The sequence below is a fragment of the Solanum pennellii genome, chromosome 6, assembly GCF_001406875.1.
Source record: "Solanum pennellii chromosome 6, SPENNV200".
Lineage (NCBI taxonomy): Eukaryota > Viridiplantae > Streptophyta > Magnoliopsida > Solanales > Solanaceae > Solanum > Solanum pennellii.
The window spans coordinates 9379527-9407358 of record NC_028642.1 but is presented as its reverse complement, the minus strand read 5'-3'; the positions used below and the strand labels follow the sequence as shown (position 1 = coordinate 9407358).

The window sequence follows — 27832 nt, the reverse complement described above, 5'->3', positions numbered from 1 at the left end:
GCACGTTTCAAATCCTAGTATAATCTTTACGAGTATAGGAACTCTCATATTAATTTCATCCAAAATGAACAAATAAAACTCGACGAAACATGCTAAGAAACATAAGGTCGTTTCAAGGCAAACCTTTCAAACGTCATGGATGTTCTTGGACGTTTGATCTCCAAAATTCATGAAATTTGACACACTTCCAATAAAAACTATTATTACTCATATAAGGACCGCATAAGCTCATGACACAAACACCAAGCACATAAAAACACATAAGGCATATAGGTGACTAGTCGTCAAACGTCTTGGTCGTCCATTGACGTTAGACTTCCAATTCACCTAAATCCTTAGACATTGCCTCATTACCACATTATAAACTATTTTATGACCTTTGATCCTAATGATAAAAATGTTAGGCTCTATTACCACATAAATCGTTTTAGACATATTACAATTAGAGATGTATTTAGTAGCCATTATATTTATCGCTACATAATAGCTATTAAAACAAGTCCTTTTTAGAGAAAAATTTGGAATTTAGTGGCAATTTATATGGACGCTAAAAGGCAGACCATATCATTTCGAAAATGGATTTAGCGGTCATTATAATTTCCACTTATTAACTGCAATTAAAAGCCTCTAATCTTTAGCGACAATAAAACATAGCTTTACCAGCAATTCTCTAGATAGCCACACCAGCTTTTAGAGACCCCACTTACAACGATAAAAGACTAATGGCTGATATAGTTATAGCAGCAATTACTATTACCGCTTAAGGCAATTTCAATTTCCACTAAAAGCAATTTTTGTAGTAGTTGTTGTGGAAGTATTGCTTCCTTTCTTTCTCAGAATGTGAAAACATTTGTAACTCTTGGGGACTACTTAGTTCCCTTATATTTTTTGAGATGAACTCACTCTTTGCTCTTTGGTTAACTTGAAACTTAACTCCAAGGGAATATTAGTTCCATTATAGCTTTTGAGATTTAGACTAAACTCATTACTCATTGCTCAAATTGTATCTTGAGCCTTAAAAAAATTAGACATGTTTGTTTAATACTCTTGAAAACTTTAAGAAACCACTTTTGACTTGCTTCTTAACTTTAGGACTTGACTCTTAACTTCTTTGAGTTTGATCTTAACTTTCCTTGAATAGGAATATGGAATCAAGGACCATGATCTCATGTTTGTGGATGATTTCATGATGTTTAGATGTACTTTAGAGTGTTGGAATCAACTAGGGGTTATAGGTACATCACTTAGGAACTAGTACGAAAAGATGGGGGGGGGGGATGAGATCTCTAGGTGACCCTGGCGCTCTGAGAGGCATGGGGCTCCAGTTCATGATGGAAAAAAACTGTCCTAACAGTCTCTAGCTGGTGTGGCGCGCCAGGCTCTATCAGACAGAGCCTGCCTTGAGGGGCTCTTTCAGGCGCGGTGCCAATGGTCTTGTCAGACGGGAATTCCAAATTCTCCTCTCCGATTTTCAATTCTAAACCTTCTAAACTTCCTTGTATCTCTCCCCAAATACTTAGTATCACTAAAATTCTCAATAACAAAAAGCTTAGACTCGTAAAACAGCCCAGAAACACGAATTAAACAACCAAATGTATACTACAACTCAACTAACAAGAATTCAACGGTTTTTCATCGAGAACTTCAAATTTCATCATTCAATCTACTCTAATTGCGCTGAAATAAACGTATTGTTTTGTGGGTGGAAGAACTCAAAACAAAAATATCTCATATACCATATAGGGTCAGCCCCGACGAATTCCAATTAAAGATCTTGGCGTTCTTGATGATTTTTTGGCCCTTTCTCCTTTCTCCTTCTTCTATTCGCTTTTCTCCTAAGCCCTAAGCGTATTCAACTTTTCTAAAACTGAATTTAGGCTTAGATTTACCCCTAATAAACACTTAAATAAATTAAGAAATAATAGGATAAAAAGACCATTTTACCATTACTGAAACTCGGATTGGACTTTCCTCAGTCCAACAACAAAACTTCTGATAGACATATCTCCCTCTTAGGATATAAAAAATGCAACAAACACGGTGGCGTTGGGAAGATATCTCCAAGGTTTTTCTAACCATATATAGGAATTATTCTAACTAATATTTTGCTACAAGCTGTGGTCATTTCAAAATGACAAAAAACTCACTTTTTGCACTTTGGAATTTTTTTAGATTTTTCCTATTCTTTCAAAAAAAATAACTATTCTTAATTTCTTTGTCAAATCAAAGCTCTTTCAGTCTACAAGATGTTACAGTTAAAAAATGAGTTTTGGTCAACTTCAAAGAGCCATAATTCCTAGATCTGTATGAGTTAGATGTAATGCAAATATTGTTGGAAAGCTCTTGGAATGATTTTTCCAATGCCGCTGAGTTTTTGCGATTTCGAGTTCGTATGAGTGAGTTATGTCATATGGAAATTTGGCAGTTGATTAAGGAAAAGTCCAATTTTAGAATTTTAAAGGGTATTTTCGTCTTTTTACCACCCTATTAATTTAATCCATTTTTAGGAGTTAAATAGGGTGAAATCAGAACTTAGTCGGTTTTAGAAGATGGGAAATTTCATGCTAGGGTGAAGGAGAAAAGAGAAGAGAAATGAAGAAGAAAAAGGGAAAGATTCACCAAAGATCATCCAATTAAGTTGTGTATTTCTTCTAGGCTGATCCTTAAAAGGTATGTGATTCTATCTCAACGTTGGTTTCATTTACCCACGTGCCAATCATATTTGATTCGGCGTGATTTAATCCTAAAAAGCTGGATATTTGAATGTTTTGAATGTGGTTCTTGAATTTCTTTCGTTGTTGAACATGAATAGAGATTTAGGAGTTCTTAGACGATTTAAGTGTTGTTTTTGAGTTCATTGGATTAGATACTTCTACAGATGATGTGGGTACATGAAATCTAAATTAGTTTGAGAAAAGAAATTGAATTAGAACTATTTGAGGTCAAAAAACGACTTGAGAATTCGTCAGGCATCACCTGGGCAGGGCCAGGCGCGGCGTGCCCCATCTGCGCTAGAGCGCCTGGGGCAGTGTGCCTACAGTGTGCCAGAATGTGGCCTTTGAACTTGAGGTCTGGCGCAGCGCGCCCGAATGCGCTCTAATCGGCATTTTTCACCTAGTGTTCGTAATTCACTATGTTTAAGACTTTATAAAGTGTTTTAAAAATTCCTAATTATTCTAACTACTCTAAATGACTTATAAAAATCTAAAAGTCATCCAAAAACATGCATTTGAATCTTGAATCCATAACTTCAAATTCAGTGATAGTTAAGAGCCATGTCTAGAATGTTTTTAAAGTCGTTTGAAGACATCTTTTTCAAATGTTTTAACTTTGTTTTAAGACTTAAAGATCAATTTGAGTAAAGATTAAAGATAGGAAGAAGTTCATTTCAAGCTTCTGAAGTCTTTAACAAACATTTTAACTTCGTTTTAAGACTTAAGTTTGAGTTCAGTTTATAGTAAAGAGAAGTCTTTTCTTCAAAGAAGTATATGGGGACTAAGTATTCCCAAAGAAGTATTAAAATTATTTTCATACCTAAACATTAAGGAAGCTGAGATTTCCAAAAGAGATATTGAGCTACTTTTTCAGTAAAGAGGAAATTATGATTTCCTAGAGAGCTTTTTAAGCTAAGTTTGAGCAATTATATCAAACTAGAGAATTTGTTTTAAAAACATATTAGGTAGTATATTTTTGGTGTAGTATTGAGCACCGATAAGGGGATGCAATTCATATTAACTCAAGCCCCCATAAACCATGTAGCCGTTATGGGAAGAGAAAGGATCATACTTTTTTGGATGATTCCTTAGTGCTTAAGCATAGACTAGTGGATCCACTTAGTGAGTTTAGGTTCTATACCAATGGCAAGGTATAAAATGGTCCTTGGCAACGTGAGGTAAAGCGTTGTACCATCACTTAGACTTATAGTTATGGTTGTCGGTTAGATAATATCCCACAGATGTTATTGTATTTTCATATACATCAGTTATTGTATTGTACAGCCATTGAGAGATATGTTGTGTTCTTTTTTGTACATAGAGTTGACATCATGTATTCAAAACAAGCTTTTCTTTTTATTGCATCTACTTTAAACTGCTTTATAATGAACTGAGTTTAGTTAGTTTTATGAGAAGAGAATAGTCAAGTATGTGTTCCTTTCAAAACCTTTATCATGCCAATGTTTTTTGTCATTCCAACTTGCAGACTCGTACATTCAATGTATTGATGTCAGTTGTCCTGCATCATCTTATGATGTAGACATAGGTAACCAAGATCAGTATCAAGCGCCTCTGTTATCCAGCTTGAGCACTCAAAGATTGTTGTTCATCCTCCTTTCTCTCTGGAGGAATCCTTTTATTTTGCTTTCAGTATTTCAGTATTAGGATGATTGGGGGCTTGTCCCTATATCCACTTTTGTACTAGAGGATTCATAGATAGACAATTTAGTAGTTCATTAGTCTTTACAATATCTTTCTATGTTAAAGACTTGAGTTTCAATTTTGGACAAGTGAATCTTTGATTCTTTAACATTCCAAGTTTTAATATTAAGTAAATCACATTTGATCATTGTAAAAAAACGCTTAGAGTCTTCTGCTGAGTTAAGTAAGATAGGCCAAGGGTCTGATCGAGGCCATCACTTCAAGTGCCACTCTCTCCCAGGGTGTAGGCTTAGGGCATTACAATAAATTATGTATAGTCGAAGGTGAATCTAATCAATTCACTGACTAATGAAATATCAACGAGAGTAATATTTTTTTCTCATTTGAGAAGATCAACAATGATGGTAACCAACCTATGTGATTGGAGATCCCATGAACTAAGTTCATACGGGTAATAAAAAGACATTACTTGATCAAGTAAACACTATAAATTTATGTCCCTTCTATGATGTGTGAATATAGTGCAACAGTCTGCAAGGCAAAGTGAGACTGAATTAAGCTCTTAATCAAAGTCATATCCCTTATAAGTGGTGTATTGCTCTGCAGAATGCACATGATTTATTGCACCTATATGAGTGTGAAATGGTGCCGCTTCTATGAAATTGTGTCATTCTAGAGCAGTCATTATATCAGGACATGCGCATGGCCACTTAAGGCATAGCCATGATAACTATAAATATTATGAGAATATAATGTCATAGAATAGGACGTTGGACTTACAAAAGAATTATTGGTTCATAGAAGTTATAAACTTCACCTATTATTATGTAAATTGAATCTTATTTTATATAGGCCTTGTTTATAGTCTACAGACACCAGATTCGACGCGTTTTACTCATATATGAATAACCAGCAAACTTCTTTACCATTCTATTTCATATTATATTTATGAGATACGTAGGGATTGTTATAAAAACAATATTAATATCTCAAAAATACATTATTCTTGAAAAAAATTTCATAACCAATTCTAACTGAATTGCCTTTAAGAATAATTTGGCAGTTGTCAAACGTTTCTTTTCGACCAAATTCCTTCTATTATTGATTGTCATAAACCCCTATTTATTGTATGACAATTGGTAGAACCTAATGTGAGTTTGTGCTCTTTACCTATATAATATATCCTTCAACTATTGATTTAGATAGCAAATAAGAACAAAAAGAGTTTCTTCCACCTCTTTCCAATACCAAGTTGTGCTTGGTTTTCTTCTGGATTAAACCTTTGGTAGTTTCTCGCTCCTAGTTTTATACTAGAAGAGATTGTTGAATCTTGAGGATACACCTATACTGGGTGAAATATCCTTAAGGACAGTGTGTCTCGACGCGTCTCAAGCTTTGAGAAGTTTCTATACATTTTCGTAGTGAAGCATAAAGTTTGATGAATTCAGTACAAGTGTTCGTGATGAAAGTATTTTCCGTAAGAATTTACAACAGTTCAGACAACACACAACCCCATAAACCAAATATGCCAACATGGGTAATGGTCATAATTTTTAGATGATTCATTATTCCCTTTCGAACATAGCTTAGTGGATCTACTTAGTTGAAGATGTTCTATACTCCAGGAAAGTATAGGACAATTCTTGCAGTATGGAGGAGACATTGTATCATCACGTTGTTCATATTGATGGTTGTCGGCTACAGAATCACCAAAATAGGAGTAATGAGTTTATTATTGTATTTTCATACACATTTGAGTTATTATCCAGTGTTTTGAAAGTTTCACGTATATAGCATCTTTTGTTGTTGCTTTCATTTTGAGTCGATTATTATGAATTTGGGTTGAGTAGCTTGAGTTTGAGTTGTGTATACTGACTACTGAGTTGAGTTTGAGTATTCTGAGTTGAGTATAAAATCATGATTGACTTGAAAACTGTGAGTTGAGTTCAGTATTCTTGAGTTATGTTTAGTATTTTTTTAGTCAAGTTGAATATTCTTATTTCGAGTTGATATTCTTGAGACATATTTAGTTGAGATGAGGTTAGAATCTCTTCTTTATTCTCAATTTAAGTTCATACTTTTGATGTAGAGTTTTCCTTACATGCTCGTATATTCCATGTACTGACGTCATTGTGTCTGCATGTTTTCATGATGCAGATAAAGGTATTCATGGTCAACAACAAACTACTAGAAATTTAATCTACTGTAGCACCTATTTAGCAACACTTATTCAACCGCGGCAATAGATTATTTGTTGCAACAGTTATAACTGCTGCAATATATATTGAGATATAATAGAACCATTCTTAAAATAAATCGTGGCATTTTCCGCACAACTATCGCTACAGATTTTCTATTGAAACATACATGTCAACCGTTGCTATAAAAGACAATATGGAAAGGGTTTCTTTTACTGAAAAATATATTTTTTGGTCCCTGCTAATTTTAACTCTCAAAAATGTATTCCCTCGCTTACATAGTAAACCCGCATTATTTTTTATTTTGGTGAAATAAGGTCTAAAAATAGACAACAATTCTTTAGCCCTAGAATTTTGAAAACTCGGTGACTACTTCTTTTTCGACAGGGAACGTGGATCTCTGGTTAAGAAATTTTTTTTCTTCTCCCGCACCAGTCTTCCCATAGTAGTCTTCTTCTCTAGTGTGAAGATATGTGTAGTTGTATTCTTCTCCAACAATAGTCTCTTTCCACGTTCAATTTATCCATTTAAAGGTACACTCTTTTTAAGGTTATTTTTAAGCTCTCATTATCTCTAATTTGTTACATATGTAGTATTTTCATAAATCAGAAACACTTTTTAAGAGTTTCTAAAAAATCATAAACTCTATTTAGTTGATTTCTCCCAAATCTTTTAGTATTTTGAGTTTTGTCTATCTATGATGTCAAGTTAAATTTACTGTTGGTCAAAAGTTTTGAAGTTATTGTTCTGAACTTCGATTCTCGTATCATTATTGATTAAACACATGAATGTTGCCAAAGATTACTGCTGTAACTACTGTCGTAGATTTATATGTTAAGTTGAACAAAATAGTCTTGTTAAAAGTTAAAAATCATAAATAGTGTTGTTTCTTCATCAAATAGCAATATTGCAGTGAGCCTACAATAATTTCAGTTGAGCCTAAAAACCAAAAAAATAATCAAAACATTCCAAATGAGATTTTTTTTTAAAAAAGAACTGCATATGCCTAGAATGCTTAAAGAATATATCTATAAAATCATGAACATACAACATAGATGTAATTAGCTGTCAATGCAACAAAAAATTGAGGTGTATACTCCAAAATCCATTCAAAATAATTACTTTAACAAAGAATCTTGACTAGTTAAGAAAATAAAAGTAACCCTGAGGCAGTATCCATTTTTAAGTTCCTCTACATTGTATGTTGTAGCTGCAAGATTCCACAATTTGGGTATAAAAATTATTTATAGAATTGAAATTGAAGTAATTTTTAAGATTGTATGCTGAGATACAACATTAATATCATGAAAAATAATTTCTTCTAGTTACTCTTTTTCTCTGTATTAAAGGTGTTGGAAAATATTCATGTTCCTAACCTTCCATGTGTTGTATATCATGTATACGGCTGAAACTTTGCCTACTAAATTGCCTCCTATTAATCCATTGTATATTGTTGCTCACTCCCTTGAATGTCCTTCACTCCAATGACTTTGCCTTTCAAGTGTTTTATTAATAAACTTATTAGCCTAATATCTTGTGAACCTTTCATATTGTTCCTTTTATATGAGTTATTTTATCTTTAGACGTTATCTGTTTGTATTCTCCAGTACATCTAATGTTTGTATGATAGATAAACATAAACTTCTGTTAAACCACTACTATAAGTTTAATATTTGGATTTAGACTTTCACTTGTATTATTATATATTATCACCTGCTAATGATAGATTTCTTATTTGTAGTCGAAGCACTATCAAGTTTTAACTTAAAAATAATACAAGTGAAAGCCTTTTGGTTTAAGTTATTTTAATATCTGGATTTAGTTTTTCACTTGTATTATTTCCTAACCTTTAAGAAGATGTAATTTGTAAGATATTGGTGATTATGTTTTAGTATATATGGATTCTTCCATACGTTTAACTTGTTGAGTCTTACATTTACACAGTTTTGAATAGTTATGAGTGAACAAGAGCATTCAATAAGAAATAAAAGAAAAAAATAAAGGCATGCCAAGCCTGGATCATTGTCATTCTTAACAAATAAAAAACGATGATTATTGAAAACAAATTAAATAGTTGAAGGTATAAAGTCAAAGAAAGAGAATCTGCTAAAATTAATTGAGAAGTATCTTGTACAACCCCAATTTGAAGAATATGAAAAATCGACTGAGGAGCAGCCACTAGAGGAGGGACTTGTAGAGAATTAGGTGCAAATGAATTCTACCAGTGTTCCAATAAATGAACAATCTGATAAACAAGGTAACATCGCTTAGAAACTTATTAAAATCATTTATGACTTCTAATTTTTTGGCTAATTTTCTTATAGCTGAAGGTCTTTCTCATATTTTATTTATAATCAAAGATAATATGAGTTCGATTTTTAAACTATGAAAAGTAAGGTCTTCTGTTTGATTTTGGCTTCATTTGATATAAACTTGTAAAACTCTTCTGTGTCCATTGAATATTGTCAATTAGTTTCCTCCAAGTAGATTAGAATTGAATTTGTTGACAAGATGAACTACATTCATCGATTGTTTCTCCTGTTACTGGATTACTATTATAGCATTCAAACTTATCTTATTCTGGTATAGTAGTGTTCAACTTTTAAGTTTTGGCATTAAAAAATAGAAAGCACTCACCTCATCTAGTACGTCATGTAGAACCCTTAAAACTTAGATTAATATTACTGATTCATTTATTCTCAGAAAATATGTTAAACAAATATCGAGACTCAGAAAAAGTTTATGAACCCACACACTATTGGAAAAAAACAATTTTCCTATAGTTTGTAATGAATTGATGTGTTCTCTTATTTATTACTGAGTCTTAACCTATTATTAAAGTTATTTCTTATATTTATTTTTATGTGTTTAGGAAAAATATAAAGGAACTGTATTATCTAAGGAGATCTTCGTGGTCACAAACACAAGGAAACTCGAGTGTTTGTACAAGGCCTCGAATGAAAATACAACTAGTAAAATTATATTAATGCCATGTATTTACAAGTTTTTATTGAGAGCAATTATTTAATTTATTTTTTTGAGCCAGTATTTCTTCTAAATTCACTTTGAGCTTTGTGGGAACTTGGCGACCTTTTTTATAGCTAGTTTTTTATGGTGGTTTTTTTGGCCTTTGTTTAGCTAGTATTTTCTAGGATCGATATGATTAGATACAAGTTATTTATCTGGTGAAAAGTTTTTCCCACAACTGTCTAATCCTCCTACATATAGTTTTCCCATAACTGGTATCATTGTATGATTTGTAATTCTTTTCCTTTACTATTACTGATATCATTATATGATTTGTGATGATGTTACATTGGTAATAAATGAACAGCATGTGCCTTATTTGTTCATCATCGCAGAATCTTTTGTTTTTTATAATTGAAATAACAATAATCTCCTCACTACTCCAAATGCCAATAACCCAGATTATTGAATTGATTTAAGTGATGTGTCTATTGTTAGATTCACCTATTCTCGAAATGTAGCAGACTTTTTATCTGAACTCTCTACCTCCTCAATTTTTTTGTTTTATGTCATTTGAAGCTTATTGAACTTACGTCAATTTTAGATAGCAAGTAGTAATGTTTATATATGAAGGGCATTGAACTACTAAGCTTGTGAAAAAAAATTGCTAGTATTTTGTATTCATTGTAGGTGATGAAATCGAAGAAGAGTATGAAAGCGATATTGAGGAATTGACCTAGATGTTGACTGGCTTGATGTTGATTAACATTAATGTTCTACAAATCTTTTAGTTTTGAAGACTAAAAACTCGTGTATAATGTTTTAGCACACCCTTTTAGAATCATGAAAACATTGTTCTATATTTTGTTGTTATCGATTTTACCTAAACTTAGATCTTATATTGTAATTTTTATATCGAACTAATTGTGTATTTTATATTCTATAAAAAAATTTCAACCGCTCTATAAATTATATGTGACAGTAGGCCAGTAGAAACTCTTAAAAGACTAATATTAATTGTTGCAAAGGACTAATAATAACTGAATTGATGTTATAGGAAAATAATTGTTGCAAAAGCCTAATGATAACTTTAGGAATAGCAATGGAGTAAATTTCATAGTAGCTTATAATTGTTGTATTACCATATATAAACCGTTGCAATTGATATAAATGGTTGTTAAATTGGAAAAAAAAGCGTAGCTATAACACATTTATAAGTGTCGCATAAAAGTTTATTTTCATGGTTCATAACTGTCTCAGCAGGGCTTTATCTTTTGTCAATAATACAAGGCAAATATAGGGATCTCTAAACGAAGGTTATAAGAACCGTTGGAAATAACTGTAGCAAGAGTGCTATTGCTAAGTGATCTGTTGTAGCAGTTGCCTAAGTCGTGGCAATAGAGCTACTGCAACAGAAAAGAAGCCTAATGCAGCAGTAAATGAACCGTCTCTGTAGACCAAATTCCTAGTAGTGACAGGCACTTCATTGAGGTCGTATGATATTCGAGCCTACTTTTGTGAGTTCTTTTAATATTCTAGAGGACTTCACCTTTAATATCCAATTAGTAGTTTTGAGATGTTGTGGATCTTGTCCAGATATCCTTTTTGTTATAGTAGATGCTTCATAGATAGACAAAGATCGTAACACCCCGTAGCTAAAACAGAAAAAAATCAGTTTTTCAAAAAATCTGTGTTGCAATAGACAAGACCATCGACGGAACGTAGCCTGACCCACGGTCCGTCCTGCACAACCGTCGACGGGATCAGAGACTCCAAAAAAACTCAGCCGGGAAAAAATTGGCTAAGTCTTGATCGACGGACGGACCTACGGTCCGAAGGTCCGTAGTCCATGACTGTCGAGCGAGACCCCCATTCACCCACTCTCTGACGAGCAACGGATTACCAGCACGGTCCTACAGACCGTGTGTCTGACCGTAGCTGGAAAGTTTGTAGACAGTTAAAGGGAAATGCAGTTGGATCAACTTCAGACGGTCATAAATCTTAGCACAAAATGAATTAGATGTCCCATAATATACCCACAGATAGATAATTGAATTATCTTTCTATAGCCTCCGACCTTGCTAAAATCAGACCTCCGAGTAAACAGTTATGCCCATTTTAGTAAAGGCTTCTCGAACAGGCCCAGTCGACGGGGCGTCGGTCAGACGACAGACGATCAGTCCTGGCCATCTTTTTGTCTGGTAGCAACTTTCCAAAGGGGTCTTTCTGACCTTTCCCACTTTATTTAAACCTTAAGATACGTCGTTTTGACCCTAAATCATCAGATTTTTTAGTCAATTTAAGCCTAGAAACATAACTATAACATATCTAAGTCAAATCATTAAATCAAAACTTAGAAAATTAGAAGCAAGAGAGGAGAAAAAGCTCAAGAACTCTAGTTCAAGAACCCAAAAAGTTCCAGCAGTTCCAGTCCCAAAACTTAAGTATTTTTTCATGGATTTCATCACCAGGTATGCGGGATTTCACTAGTGGGTTCCTTTCACCCATTGGGTCCCTAGTTTTCAGTCATATTCTTGATTCCCATATCATGATTAGATCTAGGATTTCTAGAATTTCAAGAAAACTTCATGAACTTATTAGTCATATGTTCCAAATCAGATTATCATGTTATTATTCAATTTATAACATGAATTTCAGAACACTAGCTATGTATTTCTTTAGTTCTTGAATTACGCATGTTAGGTCAGATATTTCAGACATTTCAGATATACATGCCTCATTTATAAATGCATAATTACTAGATTAATTGTTACATTCTCAGTTTGCATGTTCAGTTTCGAGCTATCAAGTATTTACTGAAACTCATACATAATCAGTTAATTTACAGAATTCATTGGGAGTAGCATAATACCGAGTTTGACTATGGTTCAACTTACCAAATTAGTCCAAGAACTACTAGCCAAGTAGGTTGTAAGTCCCCTCTGTGGGCAATCAGTTTAGTGATCACGCCAGCATGCCTTTATACCTTTGACATGGTATATTGGGTCCTCTCGATGGGGCGTATACATCGGACTCCACATTTAGCTCATCTTGTTTTACTATCGTTATTAGTAGCTCCACAGATCAGTCAGACTCTCCGAATTGACCATTTATCAGTATATTCATAAATAAATTTATCATGTCAGATTATTATACTTGCTTTTATGCTTGTTCAGTTATATTTTATTTCAGCTTTACTCTATCCTAAATGCTCAGTATCTTTCAAGTACTGACGCATATCTGTGCTACATCTTCTTCTGATGTAGGTTCAAGTTCTCAGCATCCAGATCACGCATAGATCGATTTCCAATCTCCAGTTCAGCATATTCAGTGGTGAGTCCTCATTCTCCGAGGAAAACAGTTATGAGTTTCATTTAAGTCTTTAGTCATTTAGTTTCAGTTTTTGCTAGATTTAGCTGGGGCTTGTCCTAGTATTTCTAGTCCTGTTTAGAGGCTTATTTCAGACATAGTTAGATTCAGCTTAGTATTGAGTTAATATTTTCTTTGTATTAAACTCATTGTTTTCAAATATCTTAGTTATAGAATATGGGTATTCCCCATTTTTTCAGATTTAATTATGATTTAGCTTCCGCATCAGTTTATTTTCATTAGCATGCTCATGATCATGCCAGCAGGGTTAGTTTGGGATCACTTGTGGTCCTAGGTTCTGTGTCCGCGTCTTGGAGGTAGCTTGGGGCGTGACAAAACTTGGTATCAGAGCACTAGGTTCAAGAGTCCTAGGATATCTAAAAAGCCGCACTAAGTAGAGTCATTTTCATGGGTTTGAAGTGCACCATATCTAATAAGAGGGAGGCTATGAAGTGTTTTAGGAAAAAGTTCACTTTCTTGTTACTCTTATCGTGCATAAGGTATGATCAAATTCCATTCTATCTTGATGATGTGCGCTTAAATTCATGCCTTCTTGTAGAGCTTAGGCATGGAATGCTAATGCACGCAACGCTAACGCAGTTCCTCTAATACCAGATAAGAAAGTTCTAATGCAGATTTTCTGAACGCCAATTCAGCTTTTGGCTCAGAGTATGACCAACTAGAACAATCAACAGGGTTGAGTTCCTACTAATAGAAATGATCGATTAGTGGCAGCCAGTGTTTGTGATTTGTTGGGATGAATCTGCCTTAGTTTTTAGGGTCACAAGTTGGTAAGGACCCATGAAGTTCATTGATGAGGTTAAGAAAATATTTGGTGTGATGCTAGTAACTGGTAGTAATAGCTGAAATTGACATCCTACCAGCTTAAGGATGTGACTCACATATGGTTGAATTCACTAAGTGGAAAGACAACAGACATGACTTTGTATTTTGTAACTCAGTATAGCAGTTCAATTCAGTGTTAGTCCAGAAACTCTCTCAGAACCTTTCTCAGTCTCTACTACAGTCGGTTACCCAGTTATAGCTAGACATGTATACAGAAATTGCCCGATCACAGTCTCTCAGAAAGTCACCTCAGCAGATCTAGTAGAGTTAAAAATGGTAGACTTTGATGTCATTCTAGGCATTTATTGGTTACATTCATGTTATGCCTTAGTCGATTGTAGAACTAGGATTGTTCGTTTTTAGTTTCCAGACGAACCAATCTTAGAATGGAAGGGTAGTAGCTTAGTGCCTATGGGTCGAACTATTTCTTACCTTAAGGCCAGAAAGATGATATCTAAGGGTTATCTCTATCATCTAGTTCGGGTTAAGTATTCTAGCCTTGAAACCCCAACTCTTGAGTCAGTTCCAGTAGTCTGTGAATTTCTAGAAGTGTTTCTAGAAGATCTTCCCTAAGTCCCTCCCGAAAGGGAAATCAACTTTGGAATTGATATCCTTCCAAATACCCACCCTGTTTCAATTCCTCCTTACAGAATGGCTCAAGCAGAGCTTAAGGAGTTGAAAGAACTTCTAGATAAGGGCTTCAACATACCTATTATTTCACCATGGGGTGCACTAGTGTTGTTCGTAAGGAAGAAACATGGTTCTTTTAGAATGTGCATTGACTATAGACAGTTGAACAAGGTCACAATCAAGAATAAGTATCCTATCCCCAGGATTGATGAATTTTTTGACCAACTTCAGGGTGGTAGCCATTTCTCAAAGATAGACCTAAGATCGAGTTATTATCATATAAGAGTCAAAGATAGTGACATTCCGAAAACAGCCTTCACTACTCGGTATGGTCATTATGCATTTGTAGTTATGTCGTTTGGACTAACTAATGCTCCTGCAGCTTTCATGGATTTGATGAACAGAGTTTTCAAACAGTACTTGGAACTTGTTCGTTGCCGTCTCTATTAATGATATCCTTATTTACTCTAGGAGTGAGGAAGAACATGCAAGTCATTTGAGAGTTGTTCTACAGACTCTCAAGGATCGCCAGTTATTCGCTAAGTTTAGTAAATGTGAGTTCTTGTTTCTATCTGTTGCTTTTCTTGGTCACATTGTAACTAACGAAGGGATCCGAGTGGATTTGAAGAAGATAGAAGCAGTGAAACAATGGCCCAGACCTACCTATGCTACAAATATCAGAAGTTTCTTAGGTATAAAAGGTTATTACAGAAGGTTTATGGAAGGATTTCATCCATAGCCTCACCATTGACTAGGTTGACTTAGAAAATGGTCAAGTTCCAATAATAGATGATTGTGAGAAAAGCTTCGCCGAATTGAAAACCAGATTGACTAAAGCTCCTGTCTTGACTCTACCAGATTCAGATGGTTATATGATCTATTGTGATGCATCCAGAGTTGTCATAGGTGGTGTGGTGATGCAGCGAGGTAAGGTGATATTTTAGTCTTTAGGCAGCTTAAGGCGCATTAGAAGAACTATCCAACTCGTGACCTCGATCTTCCAGCAATGGTGTTTACACTCAAGATATGGAGACACTACTTGTATGGTGTGCATTTAGATGTGTTCACTGATCATAAGAGCCTTCAGTATGTGTTCACCCAGAAAGAGTTGAATCTTCGATATAGGAGATGGCTTGAGTTCCTTAAGAATTATGATATGAGTGTGCACTATCATCCTGGTAAAGCAAATGTAGTAGCCGATGCTCGTAGTAGATTATCTATGGGTAGTGTAGCCCATGTTGAGGAAGAAAGTAAGAAACTAGTGAAGGATGTTCATAGGCTTGCTCGCTTGGGAGTTCGCCTTCTGAGCATATCAGACAGCGGTGTAACAGTTCAAAATAGGACAGAATCATCTTTGGTAGTGGAGATTAAGAAAAAGCAAGATATTGACCCTATGTTGCTTGAACTTAAGGGTGCAGTCCATAATCAGAGAGTGGAGGTTTTCTCCTAAGGGGGAGATGGTGTACTTTGCTACAAGGGTAGATTGCGTGTTCCTGATGTGGGCGAGTTGAGACAACATATTCTTGCAGAAGCCCATAACACTAGGTATTCTATTCATCCAGGTGACACTAAGATGTACCGCGATCTGCGAGAAGTCTATTGGTAGAATGGCGTGAAGAGGGATATAGCAAATTTTGTGAGTAAGTGCCCCACTTGGCAGCAAGTCAAGGTAGAACATCAGAAACCAGGAGGTATGACTCAAGAGATCGATATTCCTACTTGGAAGTGGGATGTGATCAATATGGACTTCATCAAAGGATTACCGCGTACTCGCAGACAGCATGACGTCATTTGGGTGATAGTTGATAGGATGACTAGGTCTTCTCGCTTCTTGGCGGTCAAGACTACATATTCGGCAGAAGACTAGGCAAGGCTTTACATTAATGAGATTGTGAGATTACATGGGGTTACTTTGTCTATCATCTCAGATAGAGGTCCTCAGTTTACCTCTCATTTCTGGAAAACATTTCTGAAAGGTCTTGGTACTCAAGTTGACTTTAGTACAACATTTCATCCACAGACGGATGGGCAGGAAGAGTGTACCATTAAGACCTTAGAGGATATGTTGAGAGCTTGTGTGATCGATTTCGAAGGTAGTTGGGATGATCACCTTCCTCCTATTGAGTTTGCCTACAATAATAGCTACAATTCAAGCATTCAGAGGGCCCCTTATGAGGCTTTATATGGGCGTAGATATAGATATCTTGTTGGTTGGTTTGAAGTAGGTGAAACAGATTTGATAGGGCCAGACTCAGTCCTTTATGGTATGGAGAAAGTGCAACTCATTAGAGATAGACTTAAGACAGCCCAAAGTCATCAGAAATCTTATGCAGATGTAAGGAGAAGGGAACTAGAGTTCCAAGTTGATGATTGTGTTTTTTCTAAAATCTCACCTATGAAAGGGGTGATGAGATTTGAAAAGAAAGGGAACAACAATCCTTGATATGTAGGCCCTTCCAAGATCATTAAAAGGGTTGGCAAGGTGGCATATGAGTTAAAGTTGCCAGCAGAATTAGCAGCAGTGCATCCAGTCTTCCACATCTCACTCTTGAAAGTGTGTGGGTAATCCAGCCTCTATAGTTCCATTGGAGAATGTGGCGGTCAAAGATAGTCTTTCTTATGAGGATATACCAGTTGAGATTCTTGACCGTCAGGTGAGAAGGTTGAGAAACAAAGAAGTCGCTTCAGTCTAGGTTTTGTGTAGGAGTCAGTCCGTAGAGGGAGCTACTTGGGAAGTAGAAGCAACCATGAAAGCCAAGTATCCTCACCTCCTTCCTTCCGATTCTACTCAAGCTTGAGGTACTAGTTCCTCTTCAGTTTTCCAGTCATTCATTTGTAAATTCAGTCATAGAATCATGTTCCCCCAGTTTGTACTTGCATTTCAGCGTATTTGCATGTACTTGGAACTCAATTAAGTCAGTAACACAATTCTCCGTGTTTAGTAGTGGGGTTTATAGCTCTCTCCCTCTATTTCAGCTAGATTAGTCTTCTTTCGAGGACGAATGTTCCCAAGGGGGAGATAATCTAACACCCCGTAGCTAAAACAGACAGATTATCAGTTTTTCAGAAAATCTGCAGGTGCAACAGACGAGACCATCGACGGACCGTAAACTTCAAATGGTCATAACTCTTCGCACAAAATGAATTAGATGTCCCATTACATACCCACAGATAGATAATGAATTTGCTTTCTATAGCCACCAACCTTGCTAAAATCAGACCTCTGAGTAAAAAGTTATGCCTATTTATGTAAAGGCTTGTCGAACAGGCCCAGTCAACGGACCCAATGATGGGGCGTCGGTCAGACGACGGACGGTCAGTCCTGGCCGTCATTTGGTCCGACAACAATTTTCACAGGGGTCTTTTTGACCTTTTCCACTTCGTTTAAACCTTAAGATACATCGTTTTGACCATAAATCATCATATTTTAGTCAATTTAAGCCTAGAATCATAACTAAAACACATCTAAGTCAAATATTTAAATCAAAACATAGAAAATTAGAAGCAAGAGAGGAGAAAAAGCTCAAGAACCCTAGTTTAAGAAAGCAACAAGTTCCAACAGTTTCAACCCCGAAACATAAGTAATTTTTTGTGGATTTCATCACCAGGTATGTGGGATTTCACTAGTGGGTTCCTTTAACCCATTGGGTCCCTAGTTTTCAGTATGATTATTGATTCCCATATCATGATTAGATCTAGGGTTTCTAGAACTTAAAGAGAACTTCATGAACTTATTAGTTATATGTTCCAAATCAGATTATCATGTTATTATTTAGTTTGTTGCATGAATTTAAGAACCCTATCTATGTATTTATTTAGTTCTTGAATTGCACATGCCAGGTCAGATATTTCAGATATACATGCCTTAATTATAAATGCATAATTACCAGATTAATTATCATGTTCAATTTCGAGCTGTCCATTATTTACAGAAACTCAGACATAATCAATTAATTTAAAGAATTCATTGGGATTAGCATAATACCGAGTTGGACTAGGGTTTAGCGTTCCCAATTAGTCGCAGAACTACTAGCCAAGTAGGTTGTAAGTCCCCTCTGTGGGGAATCAGTTTAGTGATCATGCTAGCATGACTTTTTACCTTTGGCGGGGTATATATTGGGTGCTCTCAATGGGGAGTATACGTCGGACTCCACATTTAGCTCATGTGGTTTTATTATCGGTTATTAGTAGCTCCCATAGATCAGTCAGTCTCTCTGCATTGACCATTTATCAGTATATTCAGAATTCAGTTTATCATGTCAAATTATTATACTTTCTTTTATGCTTGTTCAATTATATTTTATTTCCGCATTACTCTATCCTACATGCTCAGTACCTTTCAAGTAATGATGCATACGTGCGCTACATCTTCTCGTGATGTCGGTTCAGGTTCTCAGCATCCAGATCACGCATAGATCGATTTCCGATCTCTAGTTCAGCAGATTCAGTAGTGAGTCCTCATTCTCCGAGGACAACAATTACGAGTTTCATTCCAGTCTTTAGTCATTTAGTTTCAGTTTTCGCTAGATTTACCTGGGGCTTGTCCCAGTATTTCTAGTTCAGTTGAGAGGCTTATTTAAGACATAGTTAGGTTCAGCTTAGTATTGAGTTAGTATTTTCTTTTTATTAAACTCATTTTTCTCAAATATCTTAGTTATAGAATATGGGTATTCCCCATCTTTTTAGATTTAATTATGATTTAGCTTCCGCATCCGTTTATTTTCATTAGTATACTCATGATCATGCCAGCAAGGTTAACTTGGGATCACTTGTGGTCCTAGTTTCCGTGTCCGCGTCTCAGGGGTAGCTCGGGGCGTGACAAAGATGAGGAGTTTTCTACAATTCCTTTATTTGAATTGTTTTCTAAACTCTAAGTATATCTTTTGAGTATTGTTATGAATTCTTAATGTTGAGTATTTGAGTTTTATGAATTCACATTCATTTATGCTTTTTTATGCTTTAGTTAATATTTTGCTTCTAGTTAGCTAGGATGAGGGCCATTAATGGTTCTCAAGTGCCGGACAGATCTAGGGTGTAAACTCGGGTCGTGAAAAAAAAAAGCATGAGAAGATCATTTTGCAAAGATCCTACTGGTGAAAATATTCAATAACTCGTGTAATTAAATTTTGTTAAAGTTGTAGATACATAGCGAAGAGTCTCAATCGAAGATTGTTCAGGCGTACATATTATTTATCACGTATTTAAATGTCGTAATTCTAACAATTGTCACGATTAAAGTCTAAGTAGGAGACTGTAGTGATTTATACTAGTAGTAATATGGTTAGATATAATATTTATTATATAATAATTATTTTACTTTACTTTAATTAAAAATTATATATATCATGTATTTATTGATGTATTTTCTTACTTACATAAGTAGGAAAAAGTCCAAGATATTGAATTCAGTGTTGTAAAGAAAGCTCAGAATATAAGAAGAAAAAGACAAGAAGTATAAGATAGAGGAGATAATTTTCTTATTCAAGTATATATCAAATGGTGAGTGATATCTCTATTTATAGTGTTGAGATATCACTCCCAAAAGTCATTTAACTAGTAGATACATAGTTATCTATCTACATTGTTATCCAAAAGGGGGGTTCATATCATCTAGGGAATACACATACATGAATTTAGTAGTTCATGAATAAACCAAATGGTCATCAACTATTCAATGGATTTATAACACTCCCCCTTGGATGTCCATAGATTATGTGCCTCGTTAAAACCTTACTAGGAAAAACCCAGTGGGAAAAAGCCTAGTGAAGGAAAAAGAGTACACATATCTCATAATACGCTTTAAATGTTGCCTCGTTAAAAACCTTACCAGGAAAACCCAACTTTGGACAAAACCATAGTTAAGGAAAAGAGTACAACGCGTATTTCGCTCCCCCTAATGAAAACTTTACTTGATATCTCGGAGACGGCACATTCCAATCTTGTATCTCAACTTCTCAAACGTTGATGTTGGTAATGCCTTAGTGAATAAATCAGCAAGATTATTACTTGAACGAATTTGTTGAACTTCTATCTTACCATTTTGTTGAAGATCATGCGTGAAAAAGAACTTTGGTGAGATATGCTTTGTCCGGTCTCCTTTCATGTATACTCCTTTCAATTGAGCTATACATGCAGCATTATCTTCGTACATTGTGGTTGGTATATTCTTTTTCAAAGAAAAACCACACATTTCCTGAATATGATGGGTCATTGATCTCAACCAGACGCACTCTCGACTTTCTTCATGGATGGCTATTATTTCTGCATGATTTGAAGAAGTGGCTACCAATGTTTGCTTCATTGATCGCCAAGATATTGCCGTGTCTCCACATGTAAACAAATAGCCTGTTTGTGATCGAGCTTTATGCGGATCTGATAAATACCCTGCATCTGCGTAACCAATCAGTTCTGATTTGGATTCATTGGAATAGAATAAACCCATGTCCATGGTCCCTCGAAGATATCGAAGTATGTGTTTAACACCATTCCAATGTCTTTTTGTTGGGGAGGAACTGAATCTTGCCAGTAGACTTACTGCAAAACAGATATCTGGTCGAGTATTGTTAGCAAGGTACATTAGTGCCCCGATCGCACTAAGATAAGGAGTTTCATCACCAAGAAGCTCTTCATCATTCTCTTGAGGTCGAAATGGATCTGTATTGATGTCAAGCGATCTTACCACCATTGGAGTACTCAATGGATGTGAGTTATCCATGTAAAAACGCTTTAGTATCTTTTCTGTGTACGTTGATTGATGAACAAGTATTCCATTTGACAAATTCTCAATCTGTAGACCAAGACAAAATTTTGTCTTGCCGAGATCTTTCATTTCAAATTCTTTTTTCAGACACTCAACAGCTTCTAAAAGCTCTTTACGAGTTCCAATGATGTTCAAATCATCAACATACACAGCTATTATTACAAATTCAGATCCCGACCGTTTAATGAAAATGCAGGGACAAATCGGGTCATTTTTGTACCCTTTCTTTAACAAATATTCACTCAGACGATTGTACCACATCCTTCCTGATTGTTTCAATCCATACAGAGATTTCTGAAGCTTTATTGAACAAGTTTCTCTTGAATCTTTGTATGCTTCAGGCACTTTGAATGCTTCAGGAATTTTCATGAAAATGTTGTGGTCCAATGAGCCATATAGATAGGCTGTGACAACGTCCATTAGACGCATTTCAAGTTTTTCATGAACTGCCAGATTTATGAGATATCTGAAGGTGATTGCATCTACCACTGGAGAATATGTCTCCATATAATCAATGCCAGGTCTTTGAGAAAAACCTTGAGCAACGAGTCGGGCCTTATATCTCATGACTTCACCTTTCTCATTTCTTTTTCGTACAAAAACCCATTTGTACCCCACTGGCTTGATACCTTCAGGTGTTCGGATTATCGGTCCAAAAACTTCACGTTTTTCTAGTGAAGCCAATTCAGCTTGAATTGCATCCTTCCATTTTGGCCAATCATTTCTCTGTCTACATTCGTGAACAGATTTTGGCTCAAAATCTTCATCTTGTTGCATTATTTCAATAGCAACATTATAGGCAAATATGTTGTCAATCACAACATTATTTCGGTTCCACAACTTTCTCGTCGAGACATAATTCATTGAAATTTCATTATTTTCAGAAGTTCGAACCTCCTCATCATCATGTGTTATCACTTGGGTCTCATCTTGAGAAATTTCTTTCAACCCATGATTATCTTGATCATTTATTCCTTTTCTCTTTCGAGGATTTTTATCTTTGGAACCAATTGGTCTACCACGCTTTAAATGTGGTCTAGACTCATTTGCCTTAACAATTTGTTCCGTCGGGATATCAACTCGAACTGGAGCATTAACAGCTGGAATATGCGATTTAGTAATCCTTGGAAGATTAGTAAATGCATCTGGTAGCTGATTTGCAATGTTCTGCAAATAAATTATTCTTTGAACTTCTTGCTCACATTGGTTTGTTCGAGGATCCAGATGAGATAGAGTTGATGAATTCCAATCTATCTCTTTTCCCAACGACTTATGTTCTCCCCCTAATGTTGGGTATACTGATTCATCAAAATGACAATCAGCAAATCTTGCCTTAAATAAATCTCCAGTCATAGGCTCCAAATATTTTATGATTGAAGGAGATTCATACCCAACATATATCCCCAACCTTCTTTGGGGCCCCATCTTTGTGCGTTGTGGTGGAGCAATTGGGACATACACCGCACATCCAAAAATTCTAAGATGGGAAATGTTTGGCTCTTGACCAAAAGTCAATTGTAATGGGGAGAATTCATGATAATTGGTCGGCCTTATGCGCACAAGTGCTGCTGCATGCAAAATAGCATGCCCCCACATAGACACAGATAACTTTGTTCTCATTAGTAATGGTCTAGCTATCAATTGCAGACGTTTAATCAATGATTCTGCTAGACCGTTTTGAGTGTGAACATGCGCAACTGGATGTTCAACTGTTATACCAGTAGACATACAATAATCATTAAATGCCTGAGATGTAAACTCACCAGCATTATCTAGACGGATTGTCTTTATTGTATAGTCTGGAAATTGTGCTTTCAATCTTATTATTTGAGCCAGCAATCTCGCAAAAGCCATGTTGCGAGTTGATAATAAACACACATGTGACCATCTTGTAGAAGCATCTATCAAGACCATATAATATTTAAAGGGTCCACATGCAGGTTGAATTGGTCCACATATATCACCCTGTATACGTTCCAGAAACGCAGGGGATTCAATTCCAACCTTAACTGTTGATGGTTTAATGATCAACTTTCCTTGAGAACAAGCAACACAAGAGAATTCCTTTGATTGAAGGATATTTGGGCTCTTTAAGGTGTGCCCATGTGAATTCTCAATGATTTTGCGCATCATATTAAATCCGGGATGGCCCAACCGGTCATGCCAAATGATAAAATCATTAAAATTAGTAAACCTTTTGTTTACTACGGCATGTGATTCAACTGTACTTATACTTGTATAGTACAACCCAGAAGAAAGTGCAGGTAATTTTTCATGCACAATTTTCTTCTCTACATTAATTGTAGTAATGTAAAGGTATTCAACCTTTCCTTCATTAGCCGTCTCAACATGATAGCCATTTTGGCGAATAACTTTGAAACTTAATAAGTTTCTTTGAGACTTACTACAATATAATGCATTATCAATGCTTAATATTGTCCCTCCAGGTAGTAATAAGGTCGCTCTTCCAGAGCCCTCAATTAATTTTGTACTACCTGATATTGTGTTGACATATGCCATTTTCATAACCAAATTAGAAAAGTATTTCTTTTCTTTTAATATTGTATGCGTTGTAGCACTATCAAGAAGGCATACATCTCCATTACTCATCTTGAATCCAACTGACAACTGGGGATTTCTATTAATTTTCATTAAAATAAAATACATCAAAAGAAGGAAGAAACAAAATTAACAACGGAAATTTAAATACTTCAACATGAATAACATAATAATTAAAAATACATAAGTAAAATATTAACAGACTTCATTCCCCAGCTAAAAGATCAAACATCAGTTTCGATCTCCAAAGAAGTCATCAACTTCCATATGAGTAATGTCACCAAGGCCATCAAAAACATCATCCTTTAAAGCCAAATTTGCTTCAATATCCTTATCATATTTCTGAGATGTTCCCGGCTTATCATCATCTTTAAGAGTCATATGTGACTCAGCTCGAGCATTGGAAGAGGAAGCACCACTTTTATTTCCTTTCTTTTTAAAGGAATTTTGATAGAGCCTTACAAAATGCTCATGTGTGCGACATTCATTCTTCCAATGGCCTTTCATGCCACAACGACGACAATTACTTTTTGAGGGGTTATTTTGAGAACTCATGTTGTTCTCCCTTTTATTATGACCACCACCTTGACGATTAGTGTATCGTCTTTTATCTTTGCCACGTCCCCGTGCATTATTATAGCCCCGATGATCATCTCTTTTTACTTCAGATTGATCACGTGCTTCCACCACATTTGCCTCCGGTAATGGAGCAGCTCCAGTGGGACGAGCTTCATGATTTTTCATTAAAAGAGCATTATGTTGCTCAGCCACCAAAAGACATGAGATTAGTTCAGAATATTTCTGAAAACCCTTTTCACGATATTGCTGCTGCAATATCACATTTGAGGCATGGAAAGTAGTAAGTGTCTTTTCCAACATGTCCTCATCTTTTATAGTCTCCCCACATAATTTTAACTGGGAGGTTATCCTGAATACAGCAGAGTTGTATTCAATTACGGTCTTAAAATCTTGAAACCGTAAATGCATCCACTCATAACGAGCTCTTGGCAACACTGTTGCCTTTAGGTGGTCATATCTCCCCTTTAAATCAGTCCACAACTCAAGTGGATCTTTTACCGTCAGATATTCAATCTTCAGGCCCTCATCAAGATGATGACGAAGGAAAATCATAGCCTTCGCCTTATCTTGACTCGATGCTTCATTTCCCTGAGTAATAGTGGCATCAAGACCTTTAGCAGCCAAGTGAATCTCAGCATCGAGTACCCATGAAAGATAATTCTTTCCAGAAATATCTAATGCCACAAACTCAAGTTTGGATAAATTCGACATAATGAAATTATGAGAGAATATGTGAATCAAATAAAAATATTTATATAATACCTTTGCAAGTAGCAACTTCGTGCTGATAACGTGTTGTAAAGAAAGCTCAGAATATAAGAAGAAAAAGACAAGAAGTATAAGATAGAGGAGATAATTTTCTTATTCAAGTATATATCAAATGGTGAGTGATATCTCTATTTATAGTGTTGAGATATCACTCCCAAAAGTCATTTAACTAGTAGATACATAGTTATCTACATTGTTATCCAAAAGGGGGGTTCATATCATCTAGGGAATACACATACATGAATTTATTAGTTCATGAATAAACCAAATGGTCATCCACTATTCAATGGATTTATAACATTCAGTACTTTAACTTACACTGTTTAAATCTAGTCTTTTTATTTACAACACTTTTACAACACTAATATTTTAATTACAAATATGAAAATCTATTAATAATAAATTAGAAAAGACATAAAATCACCATTGAAGTTGTCTCGAATTTTTAAAAAGACACTTTAATTTTGTGGGTGTCCTATTACCCCATTAAACAACTTCACAATAGTATGTATACCCCATTTTTCGCCTAATACCACTTATACAAAAATATTTATAAGTCTTGCACGAATAATTACTTGACACGTGCTAAAAGTAATTTTACATTATTTTTATTTGATTTCTTTGCTTTTCTTTTAATTTTCTTTTTCCTTTTTTTTTCTTTTTTCCTATTTCTCTTTCTTCTTCACCCTCATTCTCTATTCTTAACTTTTGTCATTCCTTTCATTGTGTAGAACAACCGCTAAACCCGCTGTGGCGGGACAAAATTTTTGATAACATTATTAATTATTTGTCAAACTACCACCAATTAATATATTTATGAAAATAAATATTTGTAAATAATCAAAATCTAAATACTTAAAATATCACCAAGTCAAAATATGACATTTAAATAACTTCCTTCTTCAACTTCTTACTCCCAAATCGAGTTTTTAGAAATCACTATTCCTAAATCTAGAACTTGATCTGTAGAAGGAATAAAATCACTAAACTAATTTGAATTTTTTTAAAAAAAGAATAAGAATAAACACAATAACATTTGTTTTTTTAAAAAAATGGAGGAAGAAATAGATGTCCAAGAAAAATGGGTAAGCTAATCATGGTAGGGAAGATGAGAAAAAAGATTTGAAAAGTAAAAACTATTCATAATAAAGCTTTAGAAAAATCAATACATGGATTTTTATATTTTTTTCAAAATAAGTCAAATTGGGAGTGCCACATGAGAATTTTACGTTGGTCTGAAACTGTATGAATAGTCCTTCACGCGCCCAAATTTTGTGACAACATGAGTGGTGTTAAAATTAGTCAAAAGGGTATGTTTATTGTGAATTTAGATAGTTTCGTGGGGTAATAGGATGCACACAAAGTTAAGATGTCTTTTTGAAAATTCGATACAACTTCAATGGTAACTTTACGTATTTTCTCATAATAAATACCTACACTTTTCTATGCCTACTTTATTGGATTGGGTGGCTGATTTAAAGGGACTCATAATTTATTTAAAAAAAATTGACAATCATAATTATGTTTACATATGTTCCTTTATTAAATACTACACTAACAATCTACTTCTGAACATTTGATAATATAAGTATTTTCGTGAGGGTACAACCCTATGATAAATTTTCAAGAATAATTTATCCAAAGAAGATATGAAATATTTTTTAATCTTAAAACGAAAAAGATTTGATTTTAAGTGTTTGTATGTTTTGTTATTAATTCTTCATTTTATTGTAGTGTTCGTTACCAAAGTCTTTCAAAAAGATATGTTATTATTTCATTGTTTATATTTGTATTTTTAAAAACTGGGTACAAAATTTTTATTAATCAACTGGGAAAATTTCCCCCCTGTCCAACACCTCTATATACATAATCGAAATATTTTACATCTTAAATAATTAGTTGCTTACTTGATAAGTTTATTAAAATATAAAAACACATCTCTTGGATTTCAATGATATAATGTATGTAGCTCCAAAAATTTGGATTAAATAATATCTTGGTAAGTTCCTTGTTCAAAATCATACACAATCGATGACACTAATTTGATAGACAAAAGACATATTTGATTGTTTATGTTTCGATAAATATGGTTAAAATTTTAATTTTTGGGACTTTTAGTCTAATGTTTATTAGGAGATTATTATTTCTTTAATATTTGATTAATATAGATTCATCTTACTTTGAGGGGTAATTCGATGACTATAACCCAACAGTTGATCCCCAAATATTTGATTAAGTTTTAGTACAATACATTTCATCCCACTACATTTCTTTATTTTTTGGTATTGATTGCCTCTATAAGATAGTGAGTTGAATAAATAAAACTCCGAGGTAGTGTGGAACCATCATAACTTTTGAACGCTCAAAGTCCCTTCTTTTACATCCTATGAATCTTTTAACTACTTAAAACTCTATAAAGATCAAAGTCATTTATGTTACAAGTAAGAATTCTAATCTACATGACAGCAATAGTCTAATGAGTACATTTAACTCTTGATTAACATATCTCTACTTCAAGATAATGATCAAAAGCATAAACATAGACATAACAACGAAGTTTTAAACAAATAGAAAAAAATAAAAACTAATAAAAAAGCATAAATTAATGACGGTAAAAAACATATCAGGATGTTTAATATTAAAATGAAACATAAATGAAAAAGTTGAGCCCAATGAATGCATATTGTCCCCTTAAGGAAATTATTTCATTTTAGTACCCAAGGTTTAAAGTGATAGATAATGAGCCACTTAATAGGAGCAATGTGCACAAAATATTTAAT

At 34.6% G+C, this 27832-nt stretch overlaps 1 protein-coding gene across 1 annotated transcript; it reads right to left on the bottom strand.

Annotated features, from left to right (window-relative positions):
- Positions 1–23936: 23936 nt before the first annotated feature.
- Positions 23937–24995, bottom strand: LOC107022099. The gene has a single exon (XM_015222807.1). It carries the CDS (start codon positions 24993–24995, stop codon positions 23937–23939), a length of 1059 nt encoding a protein of 352 aa, XP_015078293.1.
- Positions 24996–27832: the final 2837 nt, after the last annotated feature.

Bases quoted from the DNA above. Each gene is read 5' to 3' on its own strand.
- LOC107022099 (XM_015222807.1), bottom strand. From the start codon at position 24,995: ATGTCGAATTTATCCAAACTTGAGTTTGTGGCATTAGATATTTCTGGA.